This window comes from Eucyclogobius newberryi, unplaced genomic scaffold, assembly GCF_026437365.1.
Source record: "Eucyclogobius newberryi isolate DKJ021-1_F unplaced genomic scaffold, fEucNew1.0.hap1 SCAF_172, whole genome shotgun sequence".
In the NCBI taxonomy this organism is placed as follows: Eukaryota; Metazoa; Chordata; class Actinopteri; order Gobiiformes; family Gobiidae; genus Eucyclogobius; species Eucyclogobius newberryi.
In genome coordinates, this window is record NW_027315804.1 from 45,682 (window position 1) to 63,514 (window position 17,833).

The 17,833-nt window shown below is 45.5% G+C and overlaps 3 protein-coding genes across 3 annotated transcripts in view; 2 read left to right on the top strand and 1 right to left on the bottom strand.

Moving 5' to 3' along the window:
- The window catches only part of LOC140363676 (TNF receptor-associated factor 3-like), a gene marked incomplete at its 3' end in the record, with an annotated part of 35,746 nt that extends 35,349 nt beyond the window's left edge, over window positions 1-397 (bottom strand). The window contains exon 1 of the mRNA XM_072450283.1: window positions 91-397. The remainder of the gene's footprint in view (window positions 1-90) is intronic.
- Window positions 398-4,940: 4,543 nt separating this feature from the next.
- Window positions 4,941-17,833, top strand: part of LOC140363677 (mirror-image polydactyly gene 1 protein-like) — an 84,455-nt gene continuing 71,562 nt past the window's right edge. Inside the window, exon 1 of the mRNA XM_072450285.1 lies at window positions 4,941-5,057. The gene's annotated coding sequence lies outside the window, so the exon portion shown is untranslated. The remainder of the gene's footprint in view (window positions 5,058-17,833) is intronic.
- LOC140363678 (glutaredoxin-like protein C5orf63 homolog) lies at window positions 4,987-16,974 on the top strand. Its single transcript, XM_072450286.1, has 4 exons — window positions 4,987-5,056; window positions 15,185-15,260; window positions 15,490-15,546; window positions 16,725-16,974. Exons 2-4 carry the CDS (start codon window positions 15,189-15,191, stop codon window positions 16,890-16,892), a joined length of 297 nt encoding a protein of 98 aa, XP_072306387.1. The 5' UTR covers window positions 4,987-5,056; window positions 15,185-15,188; the 3' UTR covers window positions 16,893-16,974.

Genomic DNA, 17,833 nt, shown 5'->3' on the forward strand with positions numbered 1-17,833 from the left:
GCTAACGCTAGCTGCGGTGAACAGGTTCTGATCTGGTTCTGGTTCTGCTCCAGGTTCTGCTCCGGTTCTATTGGGCCCGGTGGTACTCACATGAACCGGCGGCTCCTCAGCGGCGGCTCCTCAGCGGCGGCTCCCCGGGCTGTGGTCCCGGCTTCAGGGGGACGGACGCCCCGCGACGCTGGAGCTCATGAGAGCGCGGGGTTCAGCGGAGCTCTGCGGGGATAGGGCTGCTCTGGGCGGGCTGCGGGCGGCCAGGGGCTCGGGCTACGGCTCCGGCTCTGGTTCTCTCCGGACTCGGTGCTCGGTGCTGGGGAAGAGCGGAGCCGTGGAAACCCCCTCCGCCGCTTCCGCCCAGGAAATCCCCCCGTGCTCTGCATCACCGCCAGGGGGCGATGCAGAGCACTTTGCATGATGGAGTTATGTGAGAGGGACAGCAGTAGGGGGCGCTACACACACAGAAATATGCTCTATCACGGACTATACATGGGATCATTTTTCTTATTACAGCTATATGCTGACTTTTATGAGAGGGAAATATAATCTGCTTTACAGCCTTTCCCCATTGTGTGGACAAACAAACAAACAAACAAACAAACCCTAACCCATATTTAAAGATCCACATGGTGTTGAAAAGTTTGTTGAAGAAAGTGGAATGGTGGTTATTGATTGTGTTTCTAAAAAACAACGAGATAAACCTGTTTTTGGTTAGATGTTTCCTGCTTTCAGGAGAACCAAAGAATGAAGGTGTCATTAATGGTGAGCAGGTAGATATTGAAGAGGATGAAGAGGATTTTCTGGTTGTTCCTGGGGCGTGGCGCTCGGGCGTGGTGCTCGGGCGTGGCGCTCGGGCGTGGTGCTCGGGCGTGGCGCTCGGGCGTGGTGCTCGGGCGTGGCGCTCGGGCGTGGTGCTCGGGCGTGGCGCTCGGGCATGGTGCTCGGGCGTGGCGCTCGGAGACTCGGTTTGTGGCAGGAAAAAGTACATAATTGTGCATAACCTTTGAGGGAGATTTACCAGAAAAAATATTCCAAGATAATGTTTGTTACAGGGTGAGACCTTTCACCAGAGGCCCCCTGAGGCCCCCAGAAGCCCCCTGAGGCCCCCTGAAGCCCCCTGAGGCCCCCAGAAGCCCCCTGAGGCCCCCTGAAGCCCCCTGAGGCCCCCAGAAGCCCCCTGAAGCCCCCTGAGGCCCCCCCTGAGGTGCTTCTCCTGCCAGGAGTGTGGACATGTAGCAGAAGTGTGTAAAGGAGTGTGGATATGTAACAGAAGTGTGTAAAGGAGTGTGGATATGTAACAGAAGTGTGTAAAGGACTGTGGACATGTAGCAGAAGTGTGTAAAGGAGTGTGGACATGTAGCAGAAGTGTGTAAAGGAGTGTGGACATGTAGCAGAAGTGTGTAAAGGAGTGTGGATATGTAACAGAAGTGTGTAAAGGAGTGTGGACATGTAGCAGAAGTGTGTAAAGGAGTGTGGACATGTAGCAGAAGTGTGTAAAGGAGTGTGGACATGTAGCAGAAGTGTGTAAAGGAGTGTGGACATGTAGCAGAAGTGTGTAAAGGAGTGTGGACATGTAGCAGAAGTGTGTAAAGGAGTGTGGACATGTAGCAGAAGTGTGTAAAGGAGTGTGGACATGTAGCAGAAGTGTGTAAAGGAGTGTGGACATGTAGCAGAAGTGTGTAAAGGAGTGTGGACATGTAGCAGAAGTGTGTAAAGGAGTGTGGACATGTAGCATAAGTGTGTAAATGAGTGTGGACATGTAGCATAAGTGTGTAAAGGAGTGTGGACATGTAGCAGAAGTGTGTAAAGGAGTGTGGACATGTAGCAGAAGTGTGTAAAGGAGTGTGGACATGTAGCAGAAGTGTGTAAAGGAGTGTGGACATGTAGCAGAAGTGTGTAAAGGAGTGTGGACATGTAGCAGAAGTGTGTAAAGGAGTGTGGACATGTAGCAGAAGTGTGTAAAGGAGTGTGGACATGTAGCAGAAGTGTGTAAAGGAGTGTGGACATGTAGCAGAAGTGTGTAAAGGACTGTGGACATGTAACAGAAGTGTGTAAAGGAGTGTGGACATGTAGCAGAAGTGTGTAAAGGAGTGTGGACATGTAGCAGAAGTGTATAAAGGACTGTGGACATGTAGCAGAAGTGTGTAAAGGAGTGTGGACATGTAGCAGAAGTGTGTAAAGGAGTGTGGACATGTAGCAGAAGTGTGTAAAGGAGTGTGGACATGTAGCAGAAGTGTGTAAAGGAGTGTGGACATGTAGCAGAAGTGTGTAAAGGAGTGTGGACATGTAGCAGAAGTGTGTAAAGGAGTGTGGACATGTAGCAGAAGTGTGTAAAGGAGTGTGGACATGTAGCAGAAGTGTGTAAAGGAGTGTGGACATGTAGCAGAAGTGTGTAAAGGAGTGTGGACATGTAGCAGAAGTGTGTAAAGGAGTGTGGACATGTAGCAGAAGTGTGTAAAGGAGTGTGGACATGTAGCAGAAGTGTGTAAAGGAGTGTGGACATGTAGCAGAAGTGTGTAAAGGAGTGCGTAAGTCTGGACGCTGTGGAGGATCTGAGTGTAAGAGTGGACAGTGTGTGAATGAGGACATGGAGACAGAAAAGGAAGAGGACGTGAAGCGAGTCGGGAAGAATCGTTTTCTTGTGCAGAAACTGTTAAAATTGTAAAGAAGCAAATGGAGACAAAACAAAAAGAGACAAAGTCACTGAAGTACAGCTGCAGACCCTACTGACCCTACTGACCCTACTGACCCTACTGACTCTACAGACCCTACTGACCCTACTGACCCTACTGACTACTGACTCTACTGACCCTACTGACCCTACTGACCCTACAGACCTTACAGACCCTACTGACCCTACAGACCTTACAGACCCTACTGACCCTACTGACCCTACTGACTTTACAGACCCTACTGACCCTACTGACCCTACTGACTCTACTGACTCTACTGACTCTACTGACCCTACTGACCCTACTGACTCTACTGACTCTACTGACTCTACTGACCCTACTGACCCTACAGACCTTACAGACCCTACTGACCCTACAGACCCTACTGACTCTACTGACCCTGCAGACCCTACTGACCCTACAGACCCTACTGACCCTACAGACCATACAGACCCTACTGACCCTACAGACCCTGCATACCCTACTGACCCTACAGACCCTTCTGACCCTACTGACCCTACAGACCCTACTGACCCTACAAACCCTACATACCCTACAGACCCTGCAGACCCTGCAGACCCTACTGACCCTACAGACCTTACAGACCCTACTGACCCTACAGACCCTACTGACTCTACTGACCCTGCTGACTCTACAGACCCTGCAGACCCTACTGACCCTACAGACCCTACTGACCCTACTGACCCTACAGACCCTACTGACCCTACAGACCCTGCATACCCTACTGACCCTACAGACCCTTCTGACCCTACTGACCCTACAGACCCTGCAGACCCTACTGACCCTACAAACCCTACAGACCCTGCAGACCCTACAGACCCTACAGACCCTTCTGACCCTACTGACCCTACAGACCCTGCAGACCCTACTGACCCTACAAACCCTACATACCCTGCAGACCCTACAGACCCTACTGACCCTACAGACCCTACAGACCCTGCAGACCCTACAGATTCTGCAGACCCTACTAACCCTACAGACCCTACAGACCCTACTGACCCTACAGACCCTGCAGACCCTACAGACCCTACAGACCCTACTGACCCTACAGACCCTACTGACCCTACAAACCCTACAGACCCTGCAGACCCTACAGACCCTACTGACCCTACAGACCCTACAGACCCTGCAGACCCTACAGATTCTGCAGACCCTACTAACCCTACAGACCCTACAGACCCTACTGACCCTACAGACCCTGCAGACCCTACAGACCCTACTGACCCTACAGACCCTACTGACACTACTGACACTACTGACCCTACAGACCCTGCAGACCCTACAGACCCTACAGACCCTACTGACCCTACAGACCCTACTGACACTACTGACCCTACAGACCCAACTGACACTACTGACCCTACTAACCCTACAGACCCTACAGACCCTACTGACCCTACAGACCCTGCAGACCCTACAGACCCTACAGACCCTACTGACCCTACAGACCCTACTGACACTACTGACCCTACAGACCCAACTGACACTACTGACCCTACTAACCCTACAGACCCTACAGACCCTGCAGACCCTACAGACCCTACTGACCCTACAGACCCTACTGACACTACTGACCCTACAGACCCTACAGACCCTGCAGACCCTACAGACCCTACTGACCCTACAGACCCTACTGACACTACTGACCCTACAGACCCTACTGACACTACTGAGTCCGTTACATTTTAAATCACTGTGAATACAAAGCACAAAACAGTAATACCAATATTACCAACGCAAGTTCCAGATGGTGGCGGTAATGCACCTTTTAGAAGAAGAAGAAGAAGAAGAAGGAATGGATAAAATAAACTAAGATAAGCCCGTATTTGTCCCACAATGGGGAAATTTTGGTGTTGCAACGCAAGTAGATACAGAAGTAACGAACAGATAACTTATAGGAAGCTTTAAAAAGCACTCTTAATAGAAAAACTCTTATAAACAAAACTCCTATGGACAGAACCTCTCATATTCTTAATAAGGAAAAGAGAGGAAAAAATATATATAATAAAAAGATAAAATAAGCCAACATAAGACAAAGTAATACTATTAATAGTGGTGAAGTAAACACTCTTATTTACAGCAGTTTTGTGCACATGAATATGACATGGCTCTATTATATTACCTTATTACCATGGAGACCAAACGTGAACCAGAAAAGAGCAGGCGAAGAAGAAAGGCGCATGCGCACTCACAGGGACCTGTAAAGCCGGAGGAACGAGCTGCAAGAAGAAGAAGAAGAAGAAGAAGAACGAGAACAAGAACGAGTAGAAGAAGAAGAAGAACGAGAAGAACAGAACTTCCGCGGAACCAGAGCCTCCAGACACCGTGGGCTCCAGCGCAGCTCTGCCCGGACACAGGAGCCTGACACCGGTGAGTTTTGAGCACAGTCTGCGGGACTTTCGAGCTGAAGGAGCTAGCAAGGCTAACGATGCTAAAAGGAATGTTGCGCATGCGCGGGGACAGTCTCCGATGACTCCTGACAAATTAAAACGTCTAAAGCTAAATATAATATTTACTGATGTCATAAATACTGCACCAGGAAACATATTCCTTCAGCATCAGTTAAGTAGTGTATGTAGTATTGTAGTAGTGTGAGAATACTTGTGTAGTATTGTGAGAATACTTGATGTAGTATTGTAGGAGTGTGAGAATACTTGATGTAGTATTGTAGTAGTGTGAGAATACTTGTGTAGTATTGTGAGAATACTTGATGTAGTATTGTAGGAGTGTGAGAATACTTGATGTAGTATTGTAGTAGTGTGAGAATACTTGTGTAGTATTGTGAGAATACTTGATGTAGTATTGTAGGAGTGTGAGAATACTTGATGTAGTATTGTAGTAGTGTGAGAATACTTGTGTAGTATTGTGAGAATACTTGATGTAGTATTGTAGGAGTGTGAGAATACTTGATGTAGTATTGTAGGAGTGTGAGAATACTTGTGTAGTATTGTAGGAGTGTGAGAATACTTGTGTAGTATTGTGAGAATACTTGATGTAGTATTGTAGTAGTGTATGTAGTATTGTAGTAGTGTGAGAATACTTGTGTAGTATTGTGAGAATACTTGATGTAGTATTGTAGGAGTGTGAGAATACTTGTGTAGTATTGTAGTAGTGTGAGAATACTTGATGTAGTATTGTAGGAGTGTGAGAATACTTGATGTAGTATTGTAGTAGTGTGAGAATACTTGTGTAGTATTGTGAGAATACTTGATGTAGTATTGTAGGAGTGTGAGAATACTTGTGTAGTATTGTGAGAATACTTGATGTAGTATTGTAGGAGTGTGAGAATACTTGTGTAGTATTGTAAGAGTGTGAGAATACTTGTTTAGTATTGTAGTAGTGTGAGAATACTTGTGTAGTATTGTAGTAGTGTGAGAATACTTGTGTAGTATTGTAGTAGTGTGAGAATACTTGATGTAGTATTGTAGGAGTGTGAGAATACTTGATGTAGTATTGTAGGAGTGTGAGAATACTTGTGTAGTATTGTAGGAGTGTGAGAATACTTGTGTAGTATTGTGAGAATACTTGATGTAGTATTGTAGTAGTGTATGTAGTATTGTAGTAGTGTGAGAATACTTGTGTAGTATTGTGAGAATACTTGATGTAGTATTGTAGGAGTGTGAGAATACTTGTGTAGTATTGTGAGAATACTTGATGTAGTATTGTAGGAGTGTGAGAATACTTGTGTAGTATTGTAAGAGTGTGAGAATACCTGATGTAGTATTGTAGGAGTGTGAGAATACTTGTGTAGTATTGTAGTAGTGTGAGAATACTTGTGTAGTATTGTAGTAGTGTGAGAATACTTGTGTAGTATTGTAGGAGTGTGAGAATACTTGGTGTAGTATTGTAGGAGTGTGAGAATACTTGGTGTAGTATTGTAGGAGTGTGAGAATACTTGATGTAGTATTGTAGTAGTGTGAGAATACTTGATGTAGTATTGTAGGAGTGTGAGAATACTTGTGTAGTATTGTAGTAGTGTGAGAATACTTGATGTAGTATTGTAGGAGTGTGAGAATACTTGATGTAGTATTGTAGGAGTGTGAGAATACTTGATGTAGTATTGTAGGAGTGTGAGAATACTTGATGTAGTATTGTAGGAGTGTGAGAATACTTGTGTAGTATTGTAGGAGTGTGAGAATACTTGTGTAGTATTGTGAGAATACTTGATGTAGTATTGTAGTAGTGTGAGAATACTTGTGTAGTATTGTAGTAGTGTGAGAATACTTGTGTAGTATTGTAGTAGTGTGAGAATACTTGATGTAGTATTGTAGGAGTGTGAGAATACTTGATGTAGTATTGTAGGAGTGTGAGAATACTTGATGTAGTATTGTAGGAGTGTGAGAATACTTGTGTAGTATTGTAGGAGTGTGAGAATACCTGATGTAGTATTGTAGGAGTGTGAGAATACTTGATGTAGTATTGTAGGAGTGTGAGAATACTTCTGTAGTATTGTAGGAGTGTGAGAATACTTGTGTAGTATTGTAGTAGTGTGAGAATACTTGTGTAGTATTGTAGGAGTGTGAGAATACTTGATGTAGTATTGTAGGAGTGTGAAAATACTTGATGTAGTATTGTAGGAGTGTGAGAATACTTGATGTAGTATTGTAGGAGTGTGAGAATACTTGTGTAGTATTGTAGGAGTGTGAGAATACTTGGTGTAGTATTGTAGGAGTGTGAAAATACTTGATGTAGTATTGTAGGAGTGTGAGAATACTTGATGTAGTATTGTAGGAGTGTGAGAATACTTGATGTAGTATTGTAGGAGTGTGAGAATACTTGTGTAGTATTGTAGGAGTGTGAGAATACTTGATGTAGTATTGTAGGAGTGTGAGAATACTTGATGTAGTATTGTAGGAGTGTGAGAATACTTGATGTAGTATTGTAGGAGTGTGAGAATACTTGATGTAGTATTGTAGTAGTGTGAGAATACTTGTGTAGTATTGTAGGAGTGTGAGAATACTTGTGTAGTATTGTAGTAGTGTGAGAATACTTGTGTAGTATTGTAGGAGTGTGAGAATACTTGATGTAGTATTGTAGGAGTGTGAAAATACTTGATGTAGTATTGTAGGAGTGTGAGAATACTTGATGTAGTATTGTAGGAGTGTGAGAATTATTGTAGGAGTGTGAGAATACTTGATGTAGTATTGTAGGAGTGTGAGAATACTTGTGTAGTTTTGTAGTAGTGTGAGAATACTTGATGTAGTATTGTAGGAGTGTGAGAATACTTGATGTAGTATTGTAGGAGTGTGAGAATACTTGTGTAGTATTGTAGGAGTGTGAGAATACTTGTGTAGTATTGTAGGAGTGTGAGAATACTTGTGTAGTATTGTAGGAGTGTGAGAATACTTGTGTAGTATTGTAGGAGTGTGAGAATACTTGTGTAGTATTGTAGGAGTGTGAGAATACTTGATGTAGTATTGTAGGAGTGTGAAAATACTTGATGTAGTATTGTAGGAGTGTGAGAATACTTGATGTAGTATTGTAGGAGTGTGAGAATACTTGTGTAGTATTGTAGGAGTGTGAGAATACTTGATGTAGTATTGTAGGAGTGTGAGAATACTTGTGTAGTATTGTAGGAGTGTGAGAATACCTGATGTAGTATTGTAGGAGTGTGAGAATACTTGATGTAGTATTGTAGGAGTGTGAGAATACTTGATGTAGTATTGTAGGAGTGTGAGAATACTTGTGTAGTATTGTATGAGTGTGAGAATACTTGTGTAGTATTGTAGGAGTGTGAGAATACCTGATGTAGTATTGTAGGAGTGTGAGAATACTTGATGTAGTATTGTAGGAGTGTGAGAATACTTGATGTAGTATTGTAGGAGTGTGAGAATACTTGTGTAGTATTGTAGGAGTGTGAGAATACTTGTGTAGTATTGTATGAGTGTGAGAATACTTGTGTAGTATTGTAGGAGTGTGAGAAGTATTTTAGTATTGTGGGAATCCTGTCTGATCTTTGTGGATTCAGTTTGTTCTGTTCTTTTGGACATAATTGCATAAACGATAGTCCACATTCAGAATAGAAATAGTCTCTATGAGGCACAGTCGCTCCTTCAGGGATGTGATGGCCTCTTTCACACTATAATCATGTGAGAGTCCGCTCGAGGCGCACTGCCACTCCCGTCCTGCAGGAGTGCTGTTCCGCCTGTGTCCGTCTTCTGCTGGACTGCGTTTGTTACTTTTACAGAAATTGCTCCTCTCGCGACACAAACAATTCCATCAATCCAAATTGTGCTACAACTGTCAATCACCCCCTAAGTCACGCCCACGTGACCTTCCCGTGATGATTCGCGGTATAAAGTGGAGAACTTTTTGAAAATTCTAGTACTTCACGGATATGCTGAAAATAACGGATAAGATCATTTGATAACCTATTTTTAATGAATTATAAACTACAGAAGATTTGTGATGTAATAAACCTCATGAAAATGGATGAAGGTGAAGTATGTTTTTGTCCAGTCGAGGCGTTTGCTCCGGGACGTTTGCTCCGGGAGGTCCTCGTCCTCGTCCTCCGGGAGGTCCTCGTCCTCCGGGAGGTCCTCGTCCTCCGGGAGGTCCACGTCCTCCGGGAGGTCCACGTCCTCCGGGAGGTCCACGTCCTCCGGGAGGCATGTCCTTATTCAAAATACTTGTTGTTGCCCTAAACTTATGTAAATGTATGTAAATATATGTAAATGTATGTAACGATACAGGTGGTGAAAGTTCAGATATATTCATTCATACATTTATAACTTAACATTTAATGAACCCCCTTCAATCACTTTTTGACATATCGGAAAATAATATGATGTGGTCAGATACATGAATCCAGTGACACTGACTGGACACGTGGTGGTCAGACACACAGGTGACCGCTGCATAGCAGGAGGCTCCGGAGCAGCGGCTCTACTCCGAGCTCCTCCCGTGTGACTGAGCTCCTCACCACCCGGTGGATGAAACTCTTTTCAACCGCTTGTATCCGGGATCTTGTCCTTTGGGTCATTAAAGCTCATGACCATAGGTGAGGGCAGAACGTAGAGTGACCGGTAAATCCAGAGCTTTATCTTTCGGCTCCTTCTTCTTGAATGACTTTTTGTCTCAAACCTTTTTTTTTAGATCTTTTAAGAGTCTGTAACTGTCATAACCTAAGGTCAGGGTTACAGACCACAAGGAGTCCTCTTTGGAACCCGTTCTACTCTCTTTGGAACCCGTTCTACTCTCTTTGGAATCCGTTCTACTCTCTTTGGAATCCGTTCTACTCTCTTTGGAATCCGTTCTACTCTCTTTGGAATCCGTTCTACTCTCTTTGGAATCCGTTCTACTCTCTTTGGAACGCGTTCTACTCTCTTTGGAACGCGTTCTACTCTCTTTGGAACGCGTTCTACTCTCTTTGGAACCCGTTCTACTCTCTTTGGAATCCGTTCTACTCTCTTTGGAATCCGTTCTACTCTCTTTGGAATCCGTTCTACTCTCTTTGGAATCCGTTCTACTCTCTTTGGAATCCGTTCTACTCTCTTTGGAACGCGTTCTACTCTCTTTGGAACGCGTTCTACTCTCTTTGGAACGCGTTCTACTCTCTTTGGAACGCGTTCTACTCTCTTTGGAACGCGTTCTACTCTCTTTGGAAACCGTTCTACTCTCTTTGGAACCCGTTCTACTCTCTTTGGAATCCGTTCTACTCTCTTTGGAATCCGTTCTACTCTCTTTGGAATCCGTTCTACTCTCTTTGGAACGCGTTCTACTCTCTTTGGAATCCGTTCTACTCTCTTTGGAACGCGTTCTACTCTCTTTGGAACTCGTTCTACTCTCTTTGGAATCCGTTCTACTCTCTTTGGAACGCGTTCTACTCTCTTTGGAATCCGTTCTACTCTCTTTGGAATCCGTTCTACTCTCTTTGGAATCCGTTCTACTCTCTTTGGAATCCGTTCTACTCTCTTTGGAATCCGTTCTACTCTCTTTGGAACGCGTTCTACTCTCTTTGGAACGCGTTCTACTCTCTTTGGAACCCGTTCTACTCTCTTTGGAACGCGTTCTACTCTCTTTGGAATCCGTTCTACTCTCTTTGGAATCCGTTCTACTCTCTTTGGAATCCGTTCTACTCTCTTTGGAACGCGTTCTACTCTCTTTGGAATCCGTTCTACTCTCTTTGGAACGCGTTCTACTCTCTTTGGAATCCGTTCTACTCTCTTTGGAACGCGTTCTACTCTCTTTGGAATCCGTTCTACTCTCTTTGGAACGCGTTCTACTCTCTTTGGAATCCGTTCTACTCTCTTTGGAATCCGTTCTACTCTCTTTGGAATCCGTTCTACTCTCTTTGGAATCCGTTCTACTCTCTTTGGAATCCGTTCTACTCTCTTTGGAACCCGTTCTACTCTCTTTGGAACCCGTTCTACTCTCTTTGGAACCCGTTCTACTCTCTTTGGAATCCGTTCTACTCTCTTTGGAATCCGTTCTACTCTCTTTGGAACGCGTTCTACTCTCTTTGGAATCCGTTCTACTCTCTTTGGAACGCGTTCTACTCTCTTTGGAATCCGTTCTACTCTCTTTGGAATCCGTTCTACTCTCTTTGGAATCCGTTCTACTCTCTTTGGAACGCGTTCTACTCTCTTTGGAATCCGTTCTACTCTCTTTGGAACGCGTTCTACTCTCTTTGGAATCCGTTCTACTCTCTTTGGAACCCGTTCTACTCTCTTTGGAACCCGTTCTACTCTCTTTGGAATCCGTTCTACTCTCTTTGGAATCCGTTCTACTCTCTTTGGAATCCGTTCTACTCTCTTTGGAATCCGTTCTACTCTCTTTGGAATCCGTTCTACTCTCTTTGGAATCCGTTCTACTCTCTTTGGAACCCGTTCTACTCTCTTTGGAATCCGTTCTACTCTCTTTGGAATCCGTTCTACTCTCTTTGGAACCCGTTCTACTCTCTTTGGAACCCGTTCTACTCTCTTTGGAACCCGTTCTACTCTCTTTGGAACCCGTTCTACTCTCTTTGGAATCCGTTCTACTCTCTTTGGAATCCGTTCTACTCTCTTTGGAATCCGTTCTACTCTCTTTGGAACGCGTTCTACTCTCTTTGGAATCCGTTCTACTCTCTTTGGAACGCGTTCTACTCTCTTTGGAATCCGTTCTACTCTCTTTGGAATCCGTTCTACTCTCTTTGGAATCCGTTCTACTCTCTTTGGAACGCGTTCTACTCTCTTTGGAATCCGTTCTACTCTCTTTGGAACCCGTTCTACTCTCTTTGGAAACCGTTCTACTCTCTTTGGAACGCGAAACACGAAAGAGACTAACAATCAATATTTTCCATTGATATAACACGATTATTTATTTAAAATGTATTTGTAAACATTCTATTTAAAAAAAAAAACTCTTAACAAATTAACTTTTAAACACTTTTTAAACATTTTTTCTTTGAATAAAACAGAAAACTTGCAAATAAAATTAGTTGTTGAACAAATTAATCAACACAAAGTCATATGGCCTCATTTACAACTTTCTTCCACATCATCATCAATCAGATGACTATTTGCATGAGTCTCATTTACATATTAATTGTCTTTACACTCACAAAAAATATGTGTTAAGCTTCTGATGGAAAAATAAAGGTTGCTGTGGCGACCATCATGGTGTATTTTATGTGTTATTCAAATTGTACTGCTCTATTTGACATTCCATTCCATTTTTCGTTTTGCTATTTGATGACGGTCCCTAAGCACTCGTCTCAGCTCCAGCTGCACATTCGGAGCCGGGTAATTTGCTGCGCCCAAAATACGCATCTGATTGTTAAAAACGAGGTTGTGTCACTTGCAGTGTAAATATGAATATTTTGGCAGTGTATGATCTGCAAAGACTTTTGTGTTTAGGAGCTTTTGACCTCGGAAGTCTGAATCTGACGCAAACATTAGCGTACGTGGCTCCTCCCACTTTCAGACTCGCGATCTGAGACAGCAGCGGGACTCGTCATGACAACACAGCGTCCTACATGTGTCATGTCCACACAGTGTCCTACATGTGTCATGTCCACACAGTGTCCTACATGTGTCATGTCCACACAGTGTCCTACATGTGTCATGTCCACACAGTGTCCTACATGTGTCATGACAACACAGCGTCCTACATGTGTCATGACAACACAGCGTCCTACATGTGTCATGTCCACACAGCGTCCTACATGTGTCATGACAACACAGCGTCCTACATGTGTCATGACAACACAGCGTCCTACATGTGTCATGACAACACAGCGTCCTACATGTGTCATGACAACACAGCGTCCTACATGCGTCCTACATGTGTCATGACAACACAGCGTCCTACATGTGTCATGGCAACACAGCGTCCTACATGTGTCATGACAACACAGCGTCCTACATGTGTCATGACAACACAGCGTCCTACATGCGTCCTACATGTGTCATGACAACACAGCGTCCTACATGTGTCATGACAACACAGCGTCCTACATGTGTCATGACAACACAGCGTCCTACATGTGTCATGACAACACAGCGTCCTACATGCGTCCTACATGTGTCATGACAACACAGCGTCCTACATGTGTCATGACAACACAGCGTCCTACATGTGTCATGACAACACAGCGTCCTACATGCGTCCTACATGTGTCATGACAACACAGCGTCCTACATGTGTCATGACAACACAGCGTCCTACATGCGTCCTACATGTGTCATGACAACACAGCGTCCTACATGCGTCCTACATGTGTCATGACAACACAGCGTCCTACATGTGTCATGACAACACAGCGTCCTACATGCGTCCTACATGTGTCATGACAACACAGCGTCCTACATGTGTCATGACAACACAGCGTCCTACATGCGTCCTACATGTGTCATGACAACACAGCGTCCTACATGCGTCCTACATGTGTCATGACAACACAGCGTCCTACATGTGTCATGACAACACAGCGTCCTACATGTGTCATGACAACACAGCGTCCTACATGCGTCCTACATGTGTCATGACAACACAGCGTCCTACATGTGTCATGACAACACAGCGTCCTACATGTGTCATGACAACACAGCGTCCTACATGCGTCCTACATGTGTCATGACAACACAGCGTCCTACATGTGTCATGACAACACAGCGTCCTACATGTGTCATGACAACACAGCGTCCTACATGCGTCCTACATGTGTCATGACAACACAGCGTCCTACATGCGTCCTACATGTGTCATGACAACACAGCGTCCTACATGTGTCATGACAACACAGCGTCCTACATGCGTCCTACATGTGTCATGACAACACAGCGTCCTACATGTGTCATGACAACACAGCGTCCTACATGCGTCCTACATGTGTCATGACAACACAGCGTCCTACATGTGTCATGACAACACAGCGTCCTACATGCGTCCTACATGTGTCATGACAACACAGCGTCCTACATGTGTCATGACAACACAGCGTCCTACATGCGTCCTACATGTGTCATGACAACACAGCGTCCTACATGTGTCATGACAACACAGCGTCCTACATGTGTCATGACAACACAGCGTCCTACATGCGTCCTACATGTGTCATGACAACACAGCGTCCTACATGTGTCATGACAACACAGCGTCCTACATGTGTCATGACAACACAGCGTCCTACATGCGTCCTACATGTGTCATGACAACACAGCGTCCTACATGTGTCATGACAACACAGCGTCCTACATGTGTCATGACAACACAGCGTCCTACATGCGTCCTACATGTGTCATGACAACACAGCGTCCTACATGCGTCCTACATGTGTCATGACAACACAGCGTCCTACATGTGTCATGACAACACAGCGTCCTACATGCGTCCTACATGTGTCATGACAACACAGCGTCCTACATGTGTCATGACAACACAGCGTCCTACATGCGTCCTACATGTGTCATGACAACACAGCGTCCTACATGTGTCATGACAACACAGCGTCCTACATGTGTCATGACAACACAGCGTCCTACATGTGTCATGACAACACAGCGTCCTACATGCGTCCTACATGTGTCATGACAACACAGCGTCCTACATGTGTCATGACAACACAGCGTCCTACATGTGTCATGACAACACAGCGTCCTACATGCGTCCTACATGTGTCATGACAACACAGCGTCCTACATGTGTCATGACAACACAGCGTCCTACATGTGTCATGACAACACAGCGTCCTACATGCGTCCTACATGTGTCATGACAACACAGCGTCCTACATGTGTCATGACAACACAGCGTCCTACATGTGTCATGACAACACAGCGTCCTACATGCGTCCTACATGTGTCATGACAACACAGCGTCCTACATGTGTCATGCCGTTGTTGACGATTGATTGACGAGTGATCAGTACTTTTAGGCGCTTTGTTTATACAATTGAACACATTTTTGTATCGCAAAAGCTTGCGATACAAACACACTTTTTTCTGAACCCTGAACAGTGTTTGAATGTGGAGGGAGGGCATCTGACACAGTTTGTCTCTTCTTTAGATCAGACTGAACATGTTTCTGATCCGGATCAGGACTTTCTGCTCCAGCGTCAAACGTCTGCCAGTTATTACTCTGTTCACCAAGGTCTGAACCAGGTCTAAACTGGGTCTAAACCAGGACTAAACCAGGACTAAACCGGGACTAAACCGGGACTAAACCGGGACTAAACCGGGACCAAACCGGGACTAAACCGGGTCTAAACCGGGACCAAACCGGGACCAAACCGGGTCTAAACCAGGACCAAACCAGGACCAAACCAGGACCAAACCAGGACCAAACCAGGACCAAACTAAACCAGGTCCTTTCTCTGTAGGATCCGTGTCCTCTGTGTGACGAAGCCAAACAGCTGCTGCAGCCGTTCAGACACAGAGTGAGAACCTTCAAACTTATTTTCTCCAAAACTCTGCCAGGTCGTGATGCGCAGGTCGAGCTGTGGGTTTGCCAGGTCGTGATGCGCAGGTCGAGCTGTGGGTTTGGCAGGTCGTGATGCGCAGGTCGAGCTGTGGGTTTGCCAGGTCGTGATGCGCAGGTCGAGCTGTGGGTTTGCCAGGTCGTGATGCGCAGGTCGAGCTGTGTGTTTGCCAGGTCGTGATGCGCAGGTCGAGCTGTGGGTTTGCCAGGTCGTGATGCGCAGGTCGAGCTGTGGGTTTGCCAGGTCGTGATGCGCAGGTCGAGCTGTGGGTTTGCCAGGTCGTGATGCGCAGGTCGAGCTGTGGGTTTGCCAGGTCGTGATGCGCAGGTCGAGCTGTGGGTTTGCCAGGTCGTGATGCGCAGGTCGAGCTGTGGGTTTGGCAGGTCGTGATGCGCAGGTCGAGCTGTGGGTTTGCCAGGTCGTGATGCGCAGGTCGAGCTGCTAAAGTACACTTCTAAAGTACGCTCCAAAAGTTAGGGTTCGGAGGTTGGGTTAGGGTTCGGAGGTTGGGTTAGGGTTCGGAGGTTGGGTTAGGGTTCGGGGGTTGGGTTAGGGTTCGGGGGTTGGTTTAGGGTTCGGGTCAGGACACACTTTTTGGTTATATTAAAAGGCAGAAAGTGAATCAGATTTAGGCTCATTCTACTCTATTTGAGCTCTTTAAAGCCTCTGGGACCAGCTCAGGAATGTTACGTTCTGAATGTTTGTCATTTAGGGTTCTTTTAATGACCCAGAGGAAGTCAAAGCTCAACTTCAGCTTGTCTCTTTGCTCATTACCAGTTTCTTCCCCGTCGTCATGGCGCTCTCCATTTCATTACTGCCCTTTAAAGACCACAACACAAGACCTGCGCATTTACTGTCCTGTGTCTCCTGCCCTCTGATTGGCCCTCTCTGTGTCTCCTGCCCTCTGATTGGCCCTCTCTGTGTCTCCTGCCCTCTGATTGGCCCTCTCTGTGTCTCCTGCCCTCTGATTGGCCCTCTCTGTGTCTCCTGCCCTCTGATTGGCCCTCTCTGTGTCTCCTGCCCTCTGATTGGCCCTCTCTGTGTCTCCTGCCCTCTGATTGGCCCTCTCTGTGTCTCCTGCCCTCTGATTGGCCCTCTCTGTGTTTCCTGCCCTCTGATGGCTTTCTTGTCTACAGTTTGACCTTCAGATGGTGGACATTTCTAAACCAGAGCACAAACAGTTCTGGGATCTGTACCGGTTCCACATCCCAGTGTTCCACTTCAACGGAACCGAGATCATGAGACATCGACTGGACCCGGAGAAACTGGAGCAGATCCTGGACCGTGCCGAGACCCAGGACTAAACCAGGACTAAACCAGGACTAAACCAGGTCTAAACCAGGTCTAAACCAGGTCTAAACCAGGTCTAAACCAGGACTAAACCAGGACTAAACCAGGTCTAAACCAGGTCTAAACCAGGACTAAACCAGGACTAAACCAGGTCTAAACCAGGTCTAAACCAGGTCTAAACCAGGTCTAAACCAGGACTAAACCAGGACTAAACCAGGACTAAACCAGGACTAAACCAGGACTAAACCAGGACTAAACCAGGACACTGACTTCCATTTGCCGCACTCATGTCGCACTCATGCCCAGTCTTTAGACTTCTGTGTCTTTTTGTGAATAAACTTAATTTGAGGAACTTTCTCTGACTCTTCATTGAACCTTAGCGTTACCTCAGATGCCCTCCCACAGTTCAGACCCGGTTCAGAACTGGCTAAATCCTGATTTAGTCCTGGTTCAAACATGGTTCAAACATGGTTCACTCCTGGTTCTGTCCTGGTTCAGTCCTGGTTTAGTCCTGGTTTAGTCCTGGTTTAGTCCTGGTTTAGTCCTGGTTTAGTCCTTGTTTAGTCCTGGTTTAGACCTGGTTTAGACCTTGTTTAGTCCTGGTTTAGACCTGGTTTAGACCTGGTTCAGACCTGGTTTAGTCCTGGTTTAGACCTTGGTTTAGACCTTAGTTTAGACCTGGTTTGGACATGGTTTAGACCTGGTTTAGACCTGGTCTAGTCCTGGTTTAGTCCTGGTTCAAACATGGTTCACTTCTGGTTTAGACCAGGTTTAGTCCTGGTTTAGACCTGGTTTAGTCCTGGTTTAGACCTGGTTTAGTCCTGGTTTAGTCCTGGTTTAGTCCTGGTTTAGTCCTGGTTTAGTCCTGGTTCAGTCCTGGTTTAGACATGATTCAGACCTGGTTCAGACCTGGTTCAGACCTGGTTTAGTCCTGGTTTAGTCCTGGTTTAGTCCT